Here is a 20,294-nt window from a genome sequence, read left to right on the forward strand (position 1 = left end):
CACCGAGGGGACACCGGGGGGACATCGGGGGGAGATCGGGGGGACATCGAGGGGAGATCGAGGGGAGATCGGGGGGACACGGTCCTGGCACCCCCGCCAGACCCCGAATTCCTCCTCCATATCCCGGGGGTCTCCCTCCCTTCCCGATATCCCGGGGAATTCCTCACTCCCGATATCCCACGGGAATTCCTCATTCCCGATATCCCGGGGAATTCCTCACTCCCGATATCCCACGGGAATTCCTCACTCCCGATATCCCGGGGAATTCCTCATTCCCGATATCCCACGGGAATTCCTCACTCCCGATATCCCACGGGAATTCCTCATTCCCGATATCCCGGGGAATTCCTCATTCCCGATATCCCGGGGAATTCCTCATTCCCGATATCCCGGGGAATTCCTCACTCCCGATATCCCACGGGAATTCCTCATTCCCGATATCCCGGGGAATTCCTCACTCCCGATATCCCACGGGAATTCCTCACTCCCGATATCCCACGGGAATTCCTCACTCCCGATATCCCGGGGAATTCCTCATTCCCGATATCCCACGGGAATTCCTCATTCCCGATATCCCGGGGAATTCCTCACTCCCGATATCCCGGGGAATTCCTCACTCCCGATATCCCACGGGAATTCCTCATTCCCGATATCCCGGGGGTCTCCCTCCCCCCCATCATTATCCAGGGGGGTTCCACCCCGGCCACGCCCCCGCCCCACTGACCCCGCCCCGTTGATTAACCCCCCCGCGCATGCGCATAAAAAGCGCGCGCGACGGAGCGCGGACTCCAACTCCCGTGAACCCCCGCGCGGCGGGCCGGGGGGCGGGCCCCGCGCTGATTGGACGCCGCGGGGCGGTGCCGCGCGCTGATTGGCTGCCGCGCCGAGGTTTGAACGGGCGCGCGGCGGGCTCCGCCCTCTGGCGGCCGGCGGCGGAGCAGCAGCGCAGCGTGAGCGGGGGGGGCGCGGCCCGCGGGGATTTGGGGCAATTTGGGGGTCCCGAGAGGGGATTTTGGGGGGCTGAGACCCCCTCAGGGAGCTGGGGGAGCCGGGGAGGGTGCGGCGAGGACAGGGAGAGGCAGGGAGCCCTGTGGGCCGCGGTGAGGGCAGAGGGGGGAAGGCCGGGACGCCTGAGGGGGTGGGGGGGGATCAGGGCCTCTGTGAGGGGCAAAGAGTGAGGGTGGGGCTGGAAATGGGGCTGGGGTCCCTGGGGTGTCAGAAAGTGGGGTCGGGGGGGCTGGGAGTGATCTGACCCCCTTAAGGGGGTTCGGGAATGGGGCTGGGGGCTAGGAATGGGGGTGGGGGCCCCCAGAGGGGCTGGGGGGCACTGGGGGGGCAGAAGTTGGAGCTGGGGGGGCTCTGAGGGGGCAAAGTGGGGCTGGGGTGTTTGGGAATCTGGGGGGTTTTGGGGGTCTGGGGGGTGTTTGGGGATCTCTGGTATTGGGATCTCTGGGTTTGGGGGTTTTGGGGTCTGTAGGTTTGGGGATTTGGGGGTTCTTTGGGTTTGGGGATTTTGGGGTCTGTGGGTTTGGGGGTTTGGGGGTCTCTGGGAGTTTCGGGGTTCTCTGGGTTTAGGGGTTTTGGGGTCTCTGAGTTTGAGGTTCTGCAGGTCTGGGGGGCTCTGGGGGTCTCACAGCTCCCCTTGCCCCCCCCAGCCCCGCCTCACATCACAGCCCCTCGGGAGAAGCGCCCAGGATGGACGAGAAGGATGGGAAGGACGGAACCACGGACGGCTGGGCCGGCATCGAGGAGCGCCTGGAGAAGATCCGGGTGAGCCGGGGAGGGGCTGAGCCCTCCTTCCCACGGGAAAACCTCGGGATGCTGCCGGGGAGAACTGGGGAATTCTGCGCTGGGTCCCAGTGTGGGATCTCTGTGGGGTTCTGAGCTGGTTCTGGCTCCCTCTTTTTTCCTGGGAAATGACCCTTGAGGGGCTCAGTTATGATCCCAAGTCCCTCTTTTCCCAGGAAATGCCCCCGGAGGTGCCCAGTTGTGATCCCAAATCCCCTTTTTTCCCCATGCAATGACTCTGGAGGTGCCCAGTTCTGATCCCAAACCCCTCTTTGATGAGGAAACAGTCCTGGAAGGGCTCAGTTCTGATCCCAAATCCTTTTTTTTCCCATTAGATGTCCTTGGAGGGGCTCAGTTGTGATCCCAAACCCCTCTTTTCCCAGCAAATACCCCCCGAGGTGCCCAATTCTGATCCCAAATCCCCTTTTTTTCCCAGGAAATGTCCCCTAGGTTGCCCAATTCTGATCCCAAACCCCTTTTTTTCCCAGGAAATGTCCCCTAGGTTGCCCAATTCTGATCCCAAACCCCTTTTTTCCCCATTAATTGACCCTGGAGGAACTCAGGTGTGATCCCAAACCCCTCTTTCCCCCATGAAACACCCCCTGAGGTGCCCAGTTGTGATCCCAAACCTCTGTTTTCCCCAGGAAAGCCTCGGCAGCCGCTCGGCCCCGCGCTCCCGCCGCGTCCAGCTGTGCGACCGCGCCCTTCGCTCCTGCGTGGCCGAGCTGGCCCGGCCCGGGGGGCTACCGGCCCACGGCGCCCAGCTGCTGACCCTGGCCCAGGAGGCCACCAACACCTACCTGAGCCTGGTCCCCGACCCCCCTCACCTGTACCTGGAGAAAATCCTGTTCCACGTGCTGCGCAACGCCGCGGGATGGGCCGGCATCCGCACCTGGAGCGCGGCCGAGCTGCTGCGGGAGCGGCTGCGGCGCTGCCGCCACCGCGACGCCGACTGGGCCGGGGTGACCCGCGGCGCTTTCGGGCTGCTGTGGCGAGCGGCGGCCGAGCTGGCCGGGCCCGAGAGGCCTCGAGAGGAGGGCAGGGCGGTGCTGAGCGCCCGGCTGCGCTCCCTGCGCTTCCTGCTGCTCTTGGAATCGGAGCCGCCGCAACGCTCGGCTCGGGAATCTTTCCGCCCGCCGTTCTTCGCCTCGTGCACCGCCCAGCACGCCGCCGCCGCCGCCGCGCTCTACGAGGCCCAGAGGGCTCCGTGCCCGGTTTTCCTGGCCAGGCAGCTGCGGGAATGGCTGCTGGAAGCGCTGCGGGACGAGGCTCCGCGGCCTCCGGATCTCGGGAATTCCCTGTGCTGCCTGGAGCTCACCCTGGAGTGCTGCCGCCGCCTCTGCAAAGCCCGGCGGCACCGCGAGGCTCTGGACGCGCTGGGGGATTCCAGAGGGTTTTTGGGAGCTGGGAATTCTCTGGGAGCCCCTCTGGAGCTGCTGGAGGCCGGGATCCAGCTCAGCTGGGCGCTGCTCAAAGGCGGGGCCGGAGTCCGAGCCGCGGGGTCGGCGTTGTGCCGGGCGGGAGCGGCGCTGGCGGCGGAACCTTCCGGAAGGATTCTCCGGGTGCTGCTGGAGTGCTCCCAGTTTGTGCTGGCGCAGCTCGGGGAGGCGCTCAGGAAGAGCCAGGAGCTGCCCCTCGGCCTCCAGGAGCTTCCCGGGATTTGTGCCTTCTCCCAGGGCCACGGACGGGCGCTGCGGCAGCTGCTGGCCCAGGTGAGGAGGAGGAGGAGGAGGAGGAGGAGGAGGAGCAGCTCCGGGATCAGGATTCCCTGGAATCCTGGAGGTCCCAGCCCTGGCAGCAGCTCCTGGACTTTGGGGAGTCCCAAATCCCACTTTTCCCTTTCCCAGATCCATCTCCATCCCAGCAGAAGCTCCTGGAGTTCCTGAACCTCCAGATCCCTCTTTCCCCATTCCCAGCATTCCCAAATCCCGTTTTTCCCATTCCCAGGGTCCATTCCCTGACCCCATTCCCTGACCCCATTCCCAGCTCCACCCCAGCATTCCCAAATCCCGTTTTTCCCATTCCCTGACCCCATTCCCTGACCCCATTCCCTGACCCCATTCCCAAATCCCGTTTTTCCCATTCCCAGGTCCCTCCCGACTCCGTCCAGGAGCAGGTGATGGTGAAGCAGCTGCTGTTCCACAGCCTCCAGCTCTTCTCCAACGCCATCCACGAAATATTCCAGCGCTCCCAGGTATCCCAGGGAACGGATCTGGGTCCCTCGGGGGGCTGAGAGCCTCTCCCGTGGGATGTGGGGCTGGAATTTTGGGTCTGTGGGACCATGGAGCGTCCCCTGTGGGTCTGGGGTCCCGGCTGAGCCCCGGGGTCCCCACAGCCCTCGGGGTGGCCGGAGCTGCCGCAGGTGACCGGGAGCTGTGTCCGGAGCGTCACCTGGATGCTGGAGGGGCTGGAGGGGCTGCCCGAGGCCGAGAGCGGCAAATTCCTCGATGTCACCGGTCAGTGGTACCCCCTGTCCCTGTCCCCAGTGGTCAGTGGTACCCCTGTCCCTGTCCCCAGCGGTCAGTGGTACCCCTGTCCCCGTCCCCAGTGGTCAGTGGTACCCCTGTCCCCGTCCCCAGTGGTCAGTGGTACCCCTGTCCCCGTCCCCAGTGGTCAGTGGTACCCCTGTCCCTGTCCCCAGTGGTCAGTGGTACCCCTGTCCCCGTCCCCAGTGGTCAGTGGTACCCCTGTCCCCGTCCCCAGTGGTCAGTGGTACCCCTGTCCCTGTCCCCAGTGGTCAGTGGTACCCCTGTCCCCGTCCCCAGTGGTCAGTGGTACCCCTGTCCCTGTCCCCAGTGGTCAGTGGTACCCCCTGTCCCCAGTGGTCAGTGGTACCTCCTGTCCCCGTCCCCAGTGGTCAGTGGTACCCCTGTCCCTGTCCCCAGTGGTCAGTGGTACCCCTGTCCCTGTCCCCAGTGGTCAGTGGTACCCCTGTCCCTGTCCCCAGTGGTCAGTGGTACCCCTGTCCCTGTCCCCAGTGGTCAGTGGTACCTCCTGTCCCCGTCCCCAGTGGTCAGTGGTACCCCTGTCCCTGTCCCCAGTGGTCAGTGGTACCCCAGGGCTCTGTCCCCATCTCGGCTGTCCAGGTGGTCACTCCGTGTCCGGGGGTTTGGGGTCACTCTGTGTCCAGGGGGTTTGGGGTCACTCTGTGTCCAGGGGTCACTCCATGTCCGGGGGTTTGGGGTCACTCCGTGTCCAGGGGTCACTGTGTCCAGGGGTTTGGGGTCACTCCGTGTCCAGGGGTCACTCCATGTCCAGGGGTTTGGGGTCACTCCGTGTCCAGGGGGTCACTCCATGTCCAGGGGTTTGGGGTCACTCCGTGTCCAGGGGTCACTCCATGTCCAGGGGTTTGGGGTCACTCCGTGTCCAGGGGTCACTCCATGTCCAGGGGTTTGGGGTCACTCCGTGTCCAGGGGTCACTCTGTGTCCAGGGGTTTGGGGTCACTCCGTGTCCAGGGGTCACTCTGTGTCCAGGGGTTTGGGGTCACTCTGTGTCCAGGGGGTTTGGGGTCACTCTGTGTCCAGGGGTTTGGGGTCACTCCGTGTCCCCCATCCCATCGGTCACTCCGGCCCCTCCGGACGCAGCCACGGCCACCTTCCGCCTGGGCCAGGCCTTCCTGAGCCGGAACGTTCCGGAAGCGGCCGGAGCCGTGTGCGAGCCCTTCTGCCGGGCAGTGCTGACCGGCCACGGCTACGGCCGGCCCGGAGTCACCCCCGAGCGGGTACTGGGAGCACTGGGATGGGGCACTGGGGATACTGGGGGTACTGGGATGGGGTTATGGCATCACTGGGATGGGTTATGGGGTACTGGGGTGGGTTATGGGATCACTGGGATGGGTTATGGGATCACTGGGATCTCTGGGATGGGTTATGGGATCACTGGGATGGTTTATGGGATCACTGGAATGGTTTATGGGATCACTGGAATGGTTTATGGGGTCAGTGGGATGGTTTATGGGATCACTGGGATGGTTTATGGGATCACTGGGATGGTTTATGGGATCAGTGGGATGGTTTATGGGATCACTGGAATGGTTTATGGGATCACTGGGATGGTTTATGGGATCACTGGGATGGTTTATGGGATCGCTGGGATTGGTTATGGGATCGCTGGGATGGTTTATGGGATTGCTGGGGTCACTGGGATGGTTTATGGGATCACTGGGATGGTTTATGGGATCACTGGGATGGTTTATGGGATCGCTGGGATTGGTTATGGGATCGCTGGGATGGTTTATGGGATTGCTGGGGTCACTGGGATGGTTTATGGGATCAGTGGGATGGTTTATGGGATCACTGGGATGGTTTATGGGATCGCTGGGATGGTTTATGGGATCGCTGGAATGGTTTATGGGATCGCTGGGATTGGTTATGGGATCACTGGGATGGTTTATGGGATCGCTGGGATGGTTTATGGGATCGCTGGGATTGGTTATGGGATCACTGGGATGGTTTATGGGATCACTGGGATGGTTTATGGGATCACTGGGATGGTTTATGGGATCACTGGGATCTCTGGGATGGGTTATGGGATCGCTGGGATTGGTTATGGGATCACTGGGATGGTTTATGGGGTCACTGGGATGGTTTATGGGATCACTGGGATCGCTGGTATGGTTTATGGGATCACTGGGATGGTTTATGGGATCACTGGGATGGTTTATGGGATCAGTGGGATGGTTTATGGGATCACTGGGATGGTTTATGGGATCACTGGGATGGGTTATGGGATCACTGGGATTGGTTATGGGATCACTGGGATGGTTTATGGGATCACTGGGATTGGTTATGGGATCAGTGGGATGGTTTATGGGATCAGTGGGATGGTTTATGGGGTAATGGGATGGTTTATGGGATCAGTGGGATGGTTTATGGGATCACTGGGATGGTTTATGGGATCACTGGGATTGGTTATGGGATCACTGGGATGGTTTATGGGGTCACTGGGATGGTTTATGGGATCACTGGGATGGTTTATGGGATCACTGGGATGGTTTATGGGATCACTGGGATGGTTTATGGGATCACTGGGATGGTTTATGGGGTAATGGAATGGTTTATGGGATCACTGGGATGGTTTATGGGATCACTGGGATGGTTTATGGGGTAATGGAATGGTTTATGGGATCACTGGGATGGTTTATGGGGTAATGGAATGGTTTATGGGATCACTGGGATGGTTTATGGGGTCAGTGGGATGGTTTATGGGGTCACTGGGATGGTTTATGGGATCACTGGGATGGTTTATGGGGTCACTGGGATGGTTTATGGGATCACTGGGATCTCTGGGATGGGTTATGGGATCGCTGGGATTGGTTATGGGATCACTGGGATGGTTTATGGGGTCACTGGGATGGTTTATGGGATCACTGGGATCGCTGGTATGGTTTATGGGATCACTGGGATGGTTTATGGGATCACTGGGATGGTTTATGGGATCACTGGGATGGTTTATGGGATCACTGGGATGGTTTATGGGGTCAGTGGGATGGTTTATGGGATCACTGGGATGGTTTATGGGATCACTGGGATGGTTTATGGGATCCCGGATCCCGACGCCGTTCCCGCAGCTCCACAGGTGTTTCCGGCTGTGGGTGGAGAGCTGGCGCTGCCGGCAGCGGGAGCGGCGGGCGCTGGACGCCGTGGCCCAGTGGCTGCTGGCCCTGGGGACACATTCCCAGCACGGACAGGTAATTCCCGGGATCTGGGACATTCCCGGGGACTGGTGACACCATCCTGGGGATCAGGGACACCTTCCCGGGGATTGGTGACACCTTCCCGGGGATCAGGGACACCTTCCCGGGGATTGGTGACACATTCCCTGGGATTGGTGACACATTCCCGGGGATCAGGGACACCTTCCCGGGGACTGGTGACACATTCCAGGGATTGGTGACACATTCCTGGGGACTGGTGACACCATCCTGGGGACCAGGGACACATTCCAGGGATTGGTGACACATTCCCTGGGATTGGTGACACATTCCCGGGGATTGGTGACACATTCCCGGGGACTGGTGACACATTCCCGGGGACTGGTGACACATTCCCGGGGATCAGGGACACATTCCCTGGGATTGGTGACACATTCCAGGGATTGGTGACACATTCCCGGGGACTGGTGACACATTCCCGGGGACTGGTGACACATTCCCGGGGACTGGTGACACCTTCCTGGGGATTGGTGACACATTCCCGGGGACTGGTGACACATTCCCGGGGACTGGTGACACATTCCCGGCATTCCCAGCCCTTCCCGGCCCCGCTGGCCGAGCCGGTGGCGCTCTGGGCCAGGATCAAGACGGAGGCGGCCAAACGGGGAGCGGAGGAGCTGCGGCTGTGGTGAGGGAGCTGGGAATTGGGGTCGGGAATGGGATGGGGAATTCGGAGGGCAGGATTGGGGTAAGGAGAATGGGGCGGGAGGGATTGGAGGGGTGGGATGAGGGGGTTTGGATTGGAGGGATGGGGGGATTGGGATGGGGGATCGGGATTGGGATAGGAGGGATGGGATGGGGATTGGGATTGGGATAGGAGGGATGGGATGGGGGATTGGGATTGGGATAGGGGGGATGGGATGGGAGATCAGGATTGGGATAGGGGGGATGGGATGAGGGATTGGGATAGGGGGGATGGGATGGGGATTTGGATTGGGATAGGAGGGATGGGATGGGAGATCAGGATTGGGATTGGGATAGGAGGGATGGGATGGGGGATTGGGATGGGGGGATGGGATGGGGGATTGGGATTGGGATAGGAGGGATGGGATGGGGGATCAGGATTGGGATAGGAGGGATGGGATGGGGGATTGGGATAGGAGGGATGGGGGATCAGGATTGGGATTGGAGAGATGGATGGGGGATCAGGATTGGGACAGGAGGGATGGGATGGGGGATTGGGATTGGGATAGGAGGGATGGGATGGGGGATTGGGATAGGAGGGATGGGATGGGGGATTGGGATTGGGATAGGAGGGATGGGATGGGAGATCAGGATTGGGATTGGGATAGGAGGGATGGGATGGGGGATTGGGATAGGAGGGATGGGGGATCAGGATTGGGATTGGAGAGATGGATGGGGGATCAGGATTGGGACAGGAGGGATGGGATTTGGATTGGGACAGGAGGAATGGGATGGGGAATCGGGACTGGGATTGGAGGGATGGGGAATTGGGATGGGGTTCCCGTCCCCCCTCACCTCCCGCTCCGTCCCCGCTGCCAGGACCCTGCGGGATGCCCTGGATTCCCATTCCCATTCCCGGCTCCTGCCCGGGGCCGCCGTGCCGGGGCTGCTGCTGGCCGAGCTCCGCGCCTACAAATCCCTGCGGAGCCCCACGGCCGCCGAGCGCTACGGGGTGATCTGCGACCTGCTGGGCCCCGGCCGGCCCGCGGGAACGGGGGATCCCGGGGGAACGGGGGATCCCGAGGGAACGGGGGATCCCGAGGGAACGGTGGATCCCGGCCGGAGCCTGCCCAGGGCGGTGGCGCTGCTGGAGCTGGCGCAGCTGCTCTGCAGCCACAGCTTCGCCCCCCACACTGACTGGTGGGTGCCTGGCCCAAATCCCAGCCCAAATCCCAAATCCCAGCCCAGATCCCAGCCCAAATCCCAAATCCCAGCCCAGATCCCAGCCCAAATCCCAAATCTCAGCCCACATCCCAAATCCCAGCCCACATCCCAAATGTCAGTCCGAATCCCAAATCCCAGCCCAAATCCCAGCCCACATCCCAAATCCCAGCCTAAATCCCAAATCCCAGCCCACATCCCAGCCCACATCCCAAATCCCATCCCAAATCCCAGCCCACATCCCAAATGCCAGTCCACATCCCAAATGCCAGTCCAAATCCCAAATCCCAGCCCAAATCCCAGCCCACATCCCAAATCCCAGCCCAAATCCCAGCCCACATCCCAAATCCCAGTCCGAATTCCAAATCCCAGCCCACATCCCAGCCCATCCTGCCCTTGCTCCCATCCCAAATCCCATCCCATCTTATTGATCCCATCCCTGATCCCCATCCCCATCTCTCATCCCCATCCCATCCCAGCCCTGATCCCATTCCTGATCCCATTCCTCCATCCCAATCCTGATCCCATTCCTGATCCCGTTCCTCCATCCCAATCCTGATCCCATTCCTGATCCCGTTCCTCCATCCCAATCCTGATCCCAATCCTGATCCCGTTCCTCCATCCCAGTCCTGATCCCATTCCTCCATCCCAATCCTGATCCCATTCCTGATCCCGTTCCTCCATCCCAATCCTGATCCCAATCCTGATCCCGTTCCTCCATCCCAATCCTGATCCCAATCCTGATCCCATTCCTGATCCCGTTCCTCCATCCCAATCCTGATCCAATTCCTGATCCCGTTCCTCCATCCCAGCCCTGATCCCATTCCTGATCCCGTTCCTCCATCCCAATCCTGATCCCAATCCCGATCCCATTCCTGATCCCGTTCCTCCATCCCAGTCCTGATCCAATTCCTGATCCTGTTCCTCCATCCCAATCCTGATCCCATTCCTGATCCCGTTCCTCCATCCCAATCCCGATCCCATTCCTGATCCCGTTCCTCCATCCCAATCCCGATCCCATTCCTGATCCCGTTCCTCCATCCCATTCCTGATCCCGTTCCTCCATCCCAATCCTGATCCCATTCCTGATCCCATTCCTCCATCCCAATCCTGCATTTCTAAGGCTCCCCCATCCCAATCTCCCCATCCCAGTCCCCCCATCCCATTCCCCATCCCCATTCCTGGGATTTTGGGAGCCGTTCCCGTTATTTTGGGGTTGATTCCCGGGATTTTTGGAATCCCTGTCCCTGCAGCTCCGCCCTGGACGCCATCCAGGAGGCCCTGAGGCTGCTGGAGTCGCTGGCCCAGAATTCCCAAACCCAGAATTCCCAAATCCGGGATCAGCTCCTGGACGAGCGCGCCCAGGCCCTGCTCTGGCTCCACATCTGCACCCTGGAGGCCCTCGTGGAAAAGGTGGGTGGGATTTTCCCGGGATTTGGGGGAATCCTGGAGTTCCCAGCTCATCCCAAACCCTTCCCAGGGTGATTTTCCCAGGATTTTGGGGAATCCTGGAGTTCCTGCATGTCCCAAACCATTCCCAGGATGATTTTCCCGGGATTTTGGGGAATCCTGGAGTTCCCAGCTCATCCCAAACCCTTCCTGGGGTGCAATTTTCCTGGGATTTTGGGGGTTTTGGGACACTCGGCTTTCCCGGGGTGCTTTTCCCGGGATTTTGGGGATTCCCGGCATCCCCAATCCCCTCCCCACGTCGTTCCCTTCCCAGAGCGTGGCTCGGGAGCGGCGCGGGCGGCGCCGGAACGCGGAGCTGCCGGATGGATCCGAGGGGAGCGCGGGAGAGCGGCCGGAGCCGCGGGATGGGATCCGCTGCAGCCTCAGCTCCGACAGCGGTGAGGGATTCCTGGGATCGGGGATTCCTGGGATCGGGGATTCCCGGGATCGGGGATTTCTGGGATCGGGGATTTCTGGGATCGGGGATTTCTGGGATCGGGGATTCCCGGGATCGGGGATTTCTGGGATCGGGGATTTCTGGGATCGGGGATTCCTGGGATCGGGGATTTCTGGGATCGGGGATTCCTGGGATCGGGGATTCCTGGGATCGGGGATTCCCGGGATCGGGGATTCCCGGGATCGGGGATTTCTGGGATCGGGGATTCCCGGGATCGGGGATTCCTGGGATTGGGGATTTCTGGGATCGGAGATTCCTGGGATCGGGAATTCCTGGGATTGGGAATTCACAGAATCAAGGTTTCCTGGGGTTGGGGATTCACAGGATCAGAGAGAGATTCCTGGGATCAGGGATTCCTGGGATTGGCCATTCCCAGGATTGGGGATTCCTGGGATCGGGGATTCCCAGAATCAGAGAGAGATTCCCGGGATCAGAGATTCCCGGGATCAGGGATTCCCAGGATCTGCCAGTCCCAGGATCAGCGAGGGGATTTAGGGATGACCGAGGCCTCTGGAAGGGCAGGAAAAGCTTTTCCAGGAGCAGTGATGAGGTTTCCTGGGATGGATAAAAACCCTGGAGGGGCGGGAGGGGATTTTTTGGGATCCTGGAAGGCCAGGGAGCGATTTTTTGGGATGCTGGTGGATCTGGAGGAGGTTTTTTGGGATCCCAGCTGTCCGGGAAGAGCCCTTCCAGCATCAGCACCGAGCTTTCCCGGGCAGCACGATGACTTTCCCGGGATGATCCCGCTTTGGGAAGAGCTTTTTCCCGGGATTTCCCTCCCTGGCCGAGCCCTCTGCCCCCCTGCAGCTCTCTCCAAACCCTTGGACGAAGCCGTTTCCCTGTGGGAGCAGCTGCTGGAGAATCCCGGGATTCCGGCGCTGCGCAGCCCGGAGCAGAGCGTCGGCTCCCTGCAGCTGCTGGCCGCGCTCTTCCGCATCCAGGGAAAGGTGATCCCAAATTCCCGGGGATCCCCGGGATCCGGGAGGGACTTTGGGGTGGGGAGGGAGAGGGGAAAAGTTTGGGGTGAGGAAGAGGAAGGGAGGGAGTTTTGGGATGAAGGGAGAGAGGGAAAAGGTTTGGGATGAGGAGGAAGAGGGAGGGGATTTTGGGATGAGGAGGAGGAGGGAATTTGGGATGAGGAGGAGGGAATTTGGGATGAAGAGGAGGGAATTCGGGATGAGGAGGAGGGAATTTGGGATGAGGAGGAGGAGGGAATTTGGGATGAGGAGGAGGGAATTTGGGATGAAGAGGAGGGAATTCGGGATGAGGAGGAGGAGGGAATTTGGGATGAGGAGGAGGAGGGAATTTGGGATGAAGAGGAGGGAATTTGGGATGAGGAGGAGGAGGGAATTTGGGATGAGGAGGAGGGAATTTGGGATGAAGAGGAGGGAATTCGGGATGAGGAGGAGGGAATTTGGGATGAGGAGGAGGAGGGAATTTGGGATGAGGAGGAGGAGGGAATTTGGGATGAAGAGGAGGGAATTCGGGATGAGGAGGAGGGAATTTGGGATGAGGAGGAGGAGGGAATTTGGGATGAGGAGGAGGGAATTCGGGATGAGGAGGAGGGAATTTGGGATGAGGAGGAGGAGGGAATTTGGGATGAGGAGGAGGAGGGAATTTGGGATGAGAAGGAGGGAATTTGGGATGAGGAGGAGGGAATTTGGGATGAAGAAGGAGGGAGTTCGGGATGAGGAGGAGAAGGGAATTTGGGATGAGGAGGAGGGAGTTCGGGATGAGGAGGGGGGAATTTGGGATGAAGAGGAGGGAATTTGGGATGAGGAGGAGGAGGGAATTTGGGATGAAGAAGAAGGGAGTTTGGGATGAGGAGGAGGGAATTTGGGATGAGGAAGAGAAAGAGAGAGGGAGTTCAGGATGAGGAGGAAGAGGGAATTTGGGATGAGGAAAAGAGAGGGAAAAAGGTTGGGATGAAGAGGAGGGAGGGAATTTTGCGATGAAGAGGAGGGAATTTTGGGATGAGGAGGAGGGAATTTTGGGATGAGGAGGAGGGAATTTTGGGATGAGGAGGAGGAGGGAATTTTGGGATGAGGAGGAGAGGGAATTCAGGATGAGGAGGAAGAGGGAGGGAATTCAGGGATGAAGAGCAGGCAGGGAAATTTGGGATGAGGAAGAAGGAATTTAGGGATGAAGAAGGAGGGCGTTTGGGATGAGAAGCAGGGAATTTCGGATGAGGAAGAGGAAGGTGAGAGATTTGGGATGAGGAGGAAGAGGGAATTTAGGGATGAAGAGGGAGGGAGTTTGGGATGAGGAGGAGGAGGAGGGAATTTGGGATGAGGAGGAGGAAGGTGAAAGATTTGGGATGAGGATGAAGAGGAGGGAATTTGGGATGAGGAAGAAGGAATTTAGTGATGAAAAGGAGGGAATTTGGGATGAGGATGAAGAGGAGGGAATTTGGGAAGAGGAAGAGGAGGGCCAGGTTTTGCCGGGATTCCCGGGATTCCCTGGAACGTTATCCAGGGATTTTCCCTGCAGCCCCTGCAGGCCCTGCGGAGTTTGCGGCTGCTCCGATCCCTGTGCCGGAGGTTCGGGGATGGAGCGGGAGCGGCCGAGGCCCTGAGCCAGCTGTGCCGGATCCTGCTGCAGCTGGAATGTCCTGGCCACGCCCAGGTAACCGGGAATGGGGTCTGGGAATGTCCTGGCCACGCCCAGGTAACCGGGAATGGGATCTGGGAATGTCCTGGCCACGCCCAGGTAACCGGGAATGGGATCTGGGAATGTCCTGGCCACGCCCAGGTAACCGGGAATGGGGTCTGGGAATGTCCTGGCCACGCCCAGGTAACCGGGAATGGGGTCTGGAATTCCGGGAATGGGATCTGGGAATGTCCTGGCCACGCCCAGGTAACCGGGAATGGGGTCTGGAATTCCGGGAATGGGATCTGGGAATGTCCTGGCCACGCCCAGGTAACCGGGAATGGGGTCTGGGAATCTGGGAATGGGATCTGGGAATGCCCAGGTAACCGGGAATGGGGTCTGGGAATCTGGGAATGGGATCTGGGAATGCCCAGGTAACCGGGAATGGGGTCTGGGAATGTCCTGGCCACGCCCAGGTAACCGGGAATGGGGTCTGGGAATCTGGGAATGGGATCTGGGAATGTCCTGGCCACGCCCAGGTAACCGGGAATGGGGTCTGGGAATCTGGGAATGGGATCTGGGAATGCCCAGGTAACCGGGAATGGGGTCTGGGAATCTGGGAATGGGATCTGGGAATGCCCAGGTAACCGGGAATGGGGTCTGGGAATGTCCTGGCCACGCCCAGGTAACCGGGAATGGGGTCTGGGAATCTGGGAATGGGATCTGGGAATGTCCTGGCCACGCCCAGGTAACCGGGAATGGGGTCTGGGAATCTGGGAATGGGATCTGGGAATGCCCAGGTAACCGGGAATGGGATCTGGGAATCTGGGAATGGGAATCTGGGAATGTCCTGGCCACGCCCAGGTAACCGGGAATGGGGTCTGGGAATCTGGGAATGGGATCTGGGAATGCCCAGGTAACCGGGAATGGGGTCTGGGAATCTGGGAATGGGATCTGGGAATGCCCAGGTAACCGGGAATGGGGTCTGGGAATCTGGGAATGGGAATCTGGGAATGTCCTGGCCACGCCCAGGTAACCGGGAATGGGATCTGGGAATCTGGGAATGGGATCTGGGAATGCCCAGGTAACCGGGAATGGGGTCTGGGAATCCGGGAATGTGCTTCCCAAACTCAGGGAAATCTGGGAATGTCCTGTCCAGACCCAGGAGAAACAAAGCAGGATGAGGGAACTCCAGGAATTTCCCAAAATCCCGGGAAAATCCCCGTCGGGATGGGCTTTGGGTGCTGATCCAGGTCTGGCATTCCCAGGTTTTCCTGGAAGAGCTGGAATTGTGCCTGGAGGAGGAGGAAGGCAGCGACGATTCCCGGCTGCTCCTGCGCCATTCCCGGCTCCTGCTGCGCAGCCACCTCTGCTGCCTCCAGAACCAGGCAAAAACGGGGATTTTCCCAAAAAAAATCGGGATTTGGGATGGGGGAGCCCCCGGGATTTCCCGAATCCCGGTTTTCCAGGCGGAGCAGGGCGTGGCCCCGCTGCTGGAAGGAGATTGGGATGATGGGAGCACTCCCTGTGGTCACTAAAATCCTGGATTTTTTCCCGGATTTTTTCCCAGATTTTTTCCTGGATTTTCCCCCATTTTTTTCCCCATTTTTTTCCCCATTTTTTCCCCATTTTTTCCCCATTTTTTCCCCATTTTTTCCCCATTTTTTCCCCATTTTTTCCCCATTTTTTCCCCATTTTTTCCCCATTTTTTTCCCATTTTTCCCCCATTGTTTCCCCCATTGTTTCCCCCATTTTTCCCCCATTTTCCCCCCATTTTTCACCCTTTTTTCCTCCATTTTTTTCCCCATTTTTTTCCCCATTTTTTTCCCCATTTTTTCCCCATTTTCTCCCCATTTTTTTCCCCATTTTTTCCCCATTTTTCCAAATTTTTTCCTGATTTTTTCCCCATTTTTTCCCCTTTTTTCCCCCATTTTTTCCCCTTTTTTCCCCCATTTTTTCCCCCATTTTTTCCCCCATTTTTTCCCCATTTTTTCCCCGTTTTTTCCCTGTTTTTCCCCTTTTTTCCCATTTTTTTCCTGTTTTCCCATTGTTCCCAGGTGGATCAGGGCGTCTCCCTGCTGCTGGAAGGGGACTGGGATAAAAGGACTGGGATGATGGGATGGGAACACCCCCTGTGCTCCCTAAATCCCGTTTTTTCCCCGTTTTTTCCCATTTTTCCCCGTTTTTTCCCCATTTTCCCGGAATTCCCGTGGTTCCCAGGTGGATGAGGGCGTGTCCCCACTGTAGGAAGGGGACTGGGATGAGGGAATGGGATAAAAGGACTGGGATGATGGGATGGGAACACCCCCTGTGCTCTCTAAATCCCGTTTTTTCCCCGTTTTTTCCCCGTTTTTTCCCCGTTTTTTCCCCGTTTTTTCCCATTTTTCCCCGTTTTTTCCCCATTTTCCCATGTTTCCCATCGTTCCCAGGTGGATGAGGGCGTGTCCCCACTGTAGGAAGGGGACTGGGATGAGGGAATGGGATAAGAGGACTGGGATGATGGGATGGGAACACCCCCTGTGCTCCCTAAATCCCGTTTTTTCCCCGTTTTTCCCATTTTTCCCCCATTTTCCCCCATTCCCGCCGTTCCCAGGTGCCCGAGGCCGTCTCCCTGCTGCTCCAGGCCCTGCAGGATCCCGGCTCCGGCCGCTCCACGCGGGGCTGGTTCCTGGCCCGGGCCCGGGCCCTGCAGCTCACGGCACAAATCCTGGAGCTGCCCCCGGCGCGGCTCCCGGCACCGCTCCGGGAACGGATCCGCCAGAACGGTGGGAAAACGGGAACGGGTTTGGGATGGAGAGGGAACCAGGGGAGGAGGGGAGAGTTTGGGATGAGGGGAAGGAGTTTGGGAAGAGAGAGAGGGAGTTTGGGAAGAGGGAAGGGAGTTGGGGATGGGGAGAGGGGGATTTTGGGATGAGGGAGAGGAAGAGGGAAGCGAGTTTGGGATGGAGAGAGAGTTTGGGATGAGGGAAGGGAGTTTGGGATGAGGAAGAGGAGGAGGGAGGCGAGTTTGGGATGGAGGGAGTGTTGGGGATGAGATGAAGGGAGTTTGGAATGAGGAGAAGGGAGTTTGGGATGAGGGAAGGGAGTTTGGGATGAGGAAGAGGAGGAGGGAGGCGAGTTTGGGATGAGGAAAAGGGAGTTTGGGATGGAGAGAGAGTTTGGGATGAGGGAAGGGAGTTTGGGATGAGGAAGAGGGAGGTTGGGATGGAGAGAGAGTTTGGGAAGAGGGAAGGGAGTTTGGGATGAGGAAGAGGAGGAGGGAGGCGAGTTTGGGATGGAGAGAGTGTTTGGGAAGAGGGAAGGAAGTTTGGGATGAGGAGAAGGGAGTTTGGGATGAGGAAGAGGAGGAGGGAGGCGAGTTTGGGATGAGGAAAAGGGAGTTTGGGATGAGGAAAAGGGAGTTTGGGATGGAGAGAGAGTTTGGGAAGAGGAAGAGGGAAGGATTTTGGGATGGAGAGAGAGTTTGGGAAGAGATGAAGGAAGTTTGGGATGGAGAGAAGAAGGAATAAGGGGGAGGAGAAAGTGGATTTGGGATGAGGAAGAGGAAAAGAGTTTGGGAAAAGGGAGTTTGGGATGAGGGAATAGGGAAGGCTTTGGGATGAGGAAGAGACTTTGGGATGAGGAAGAGGAAGAGACTTGGGGATGAGGAACAGGGAAGGAGTTTGGGATGGAGAGTTTGGGATGGAGAGAAGAAGGAATGAGGAAGAGGAGAAAAGGGGAATTTGGGATGAAGATGAGGAAGAGAGAGGGAATTTTGGGATGAGGAAGAGGAAGAAGAGGGAGGGGTTTTGAGGATGAGGAGGGAGTTTTGGGATGAGGAGGAAGAGGGTGGGAATTTGGGATGGAGAGAAGGAGGAACGAGGGGTTTTGGGGATGAGGAGGAAGGGAGAAAGCTCGGGATGAGGAAGGAGTTCAGGGAGAAGGAAGAAGGGATTTGGGACGAGGAAGAGGAAGGGTGGAGTCGGGATTCGGGGAAGCTTTGCTGGGAGGAGGAGGAGGAGGAGGAAGAGGAGGGAACACCCGGGGCGGCTCCAGCGCTGATCCCACGGAATTCCAGGCTGGAGCAGCCCCAAGGTGGCTCTGCTGGAGGCGCAGAAGCTGCTCCGGAGCGTCCTCGTCTTCCTCATGGGCAGCGACATCCTGGGGAGCGCCCGGAGCCTCCCGCCCGAGGAGCCCGGCCCCGACTCCGGTCAGGGAACGGGATGGGATCCGTGGGGTGGGGTGGGATCCATGGGGTGGGATCCATGGGGTGGGATCCGTGGGGTGGGGTGGGATCCGTGGGATGGGATCCATGGGGTGGGATCCGTGGGGTGGGATCCGTGGGGTGGGGTGGGATCCGTGGGATGGGATCCATGGGGTGGGATCCATGGGGTGGGATCCATGGGATGGGATCCGTGGGGTGGGATCCATGGGATGGGGTGGGATGGGATTGGGAGCCTCTGGAATCCTCCCCATCCCATGTCCCTGGGAGCGGCTCCATCTCCCTGGGAATCCTTCCTGTCCCATGTCCGGAGCCATGTCCATGTCCCTGTCCAGTCTCTGTGTCCCATGTCCAGTGCTGGTGTCCGAGCTGTGGCCGGTGTGGCCGGTGTCAGTGTCCGGTGTGTCCGGTGTGTCCGGTGCTGGTGTCCGAGCTGTGTCTGGTGTCAGTGTCCAGTGTGTCCGGTGCGGGTGTCTGAGCTGTGTCCGGTGTGTCCGGTGTATCCGGTGTGTCCGGTGTATCTGGTACCGGTGTATCCGGTGTGTCCGGTGTATCCGGTGTGTCCGGTGTATCCGGTGTGTCCGGTGTATCTGGTACCGGTGTATCCGGTGTGTCCGGTGTATCTGGTACCAGTGTATCCAGTGTATCCGGTACCGGTGTGTCCGGTGTGTCCGGTACCGGTGTATCCGGTGTGTCCGGTGTATCTGGTACCGGTGTATCCAGTGTTGGTGTCCGAGCTGTGTCCGGTGTATCCGGTACCGGTGTCCCCGGTGTATCCAGTACCGGTGTCCCCGGTGTATCCGGTACCGGTGTCCCCGGTGTATCCAGTACCGGTGTCCCCGGTGTATCTGGTGTTGGTGTCCGAGCTGTGTCCAGTGTATCTGGTACCGGTGTCCCCGGTGTCCCCGGTGTATCCGGTACCGGTGTCCCCGGTGTCCCCGGTGTCCGAGCGTTGTTGCCGTTGCAGGCTCTGCGCTGTTGCACAAGTGGCAGGCGCTGGGGGAGGCCCTGAGCTGCTGCTGGCGCCTGGTGACGCTGCTGGGCCACGGCGAGCTGGGCTGCAGGGCCAGAGCCTTCTGCGGGGAGGGGCTGGGGCTGGCCGGACACCTGCAGGCCTCCCGATGGTCAGTGCTGGGATTGGGATCACTGGGATCACTGGGAATGGGATTGGGATCACTGGGATCACTGGGAATGGGATTGGGGTCACTGGGATCACTGGGAATGGGATTGGGGTCACTGGGATCACTGGGAATGGGAATGGGGTCACTGGGATCACTGGGATCACTGGGATGGAGCTGGGCTGCAGGGCCAGAGCCTTCTGCGGGGAGGGGCTGGGGCTGGCCGGACACCTGCAGGCCTCCCGATGGTCAGTGACAGGGAATGGGATCACTGGGATCACTGGGAATGGGATCATTGGGGTCACTGGGATCACTGGGAATGGGATTGGGGTCACTGGGATCACTGGGATCACTGGGATGGAGCTGGGCTGCAGGGCCAGAGCCTTCTGCGGGGAGGGGCTGGGGCTGGCCGGACACCTGCAGGCCTCCCGATGGTCAGTGCTGGGATTGGGAATGGGATTGGGATCATTGGGATCACTGGGAATGGGATTGGGGTCACTGGGATCACTGGGAATGGGAATGGGGTCACTGGGATCACTGGGAATGGGAATGGGGTCACTGGGATCACTGGGAATGGGGTCATTGGGGTCACTGGGATCACTGGGAATGGGATTGGGGTCACTGGGAATGGGAATGGGATCACTGGGATCACTGGGAATGGGAATGGGGTCACTGGGAATGGGAATGGGATCACTGGGATCACTGGGAATGGGAATGGGGTCACTGGGAATGGGAATGGGATCACTGGGATCACTGGGAATGGGATTGGGGTCACTGGGAATGGGAATGGGATCACTGGGATCACTGGGAATGGGATTGGGGTCACTGGGAATGGGATCATTGGGATCACTGGGATCACTGGGAATGGGATCATTGGGATCACTGGGAATGGGAATGGGGTCCCTGGGATCAGGATTGGGATGGGGATCCTTTGGGAATGGTGGGTCAGGAGCTCAGTGACCGTTCCCACCTCCCTCCCGGCTCCGATGGGGTCTGAGGGGCCTTTTTCCCCTTTTTCCCCTTTTTCCCCTCATTTTCCCCGTTTTTCCCCCGTTTTCCCCCTGTTCTTCCCGGTTTTTCTCCGTTCTTCCCGTTTTTTCCCGGTTTTCCCGCAGGTGCGTGTCGTTCCTGGT

At 59.2% G+C, this 20,294-nt stretch overlaps 1 protein-coding gene across 1 annotated transcript in view; it reads left to right on the top strand.

Annotated features, from left to right (window-relative positions):
- The first annotated feature begins 932 nt into the window (after positions 1–932).
- ESPL1 (extra spindle pole bodies like 1, separase) overlaps positions 933–20,294 on the top strand; it is a 24,849-nt gene continuing 5,487 nt past the window's right edge. Inside the window, exons 1-18 of the mRNA XM_088068722.1 lie at positions 933–950; positions 1,656–1,770; positions 2,433–3,500; positions 3,878–3,982; positions 4,124–4,244; positions 5,374–5,510; positions 7,359–7,478; positions 8,039–8,130; positions 9,006–9,326; positions 10,601–10,760; positions 11,071–11,194; positions 12,061–12,200; positions 13,744–13,878; positions 15,111–15,230; positions 16,436–16,607; positions 17,900–18,031; positions 19,011–19,167; positions 20,277–20,292. Coding sequence (XP_087924848.1) covers positions 1,696–1,770; positions 2,433–3,500; positions 3,878–3,982; positions 4,124–4,244; positions 5,374–5,510; positions 7,359–7,478; positions 8,039–8,130; positions 9,006–9,326; positions 10,601–10,760; positions 11,071–11,194; positions 12,061–12,200; positions 13,744–13,878; positions 15,111–15,230; positions 16,436–16,607; positions 17,900–18,031; positions 19,011–19,167; positions 20,277–20,292 — 3,195 coding nt within the window. The 5' untranslated portion in view covers positions 933–950; positions 1,656–1,695. The remainder of the gene's footprint in view (positions 951–1,655; positions 1,771–2,432; positions 3,501–3,877; positions 3,983–4,123; positions 4,245–5,373; positions 5,511–7,358; positions 7,479–8,038; positions 8,131–9,005; positions 9,327–10,600; positions 10,761–11,070; positions 11,195–12,060; positions 12,201–13,743; positions 13,879–15,110; positions 15,231–16,435; positions 16,608–17,899; positions 18,032–19,010; positions 19,168–20,276; positions 20,293–20,294) is intronic.

The sequence above is a fragment of the Pseudopodoces humilis genome, chromosome 32 (genome assembly GCF_049639895.1).
Source record: "Pseudopodoces humilis isolate 2021_Gansu_Grassland_sample_001 chromosome 32, ASM4963989v1, whole genome shotgun sequence".
NCBI lineage: Eukaryota > Metazoa > Chordata > Aves > Passeriformes > Paridae > Pseudopodoces > Pseudopodoces humilis.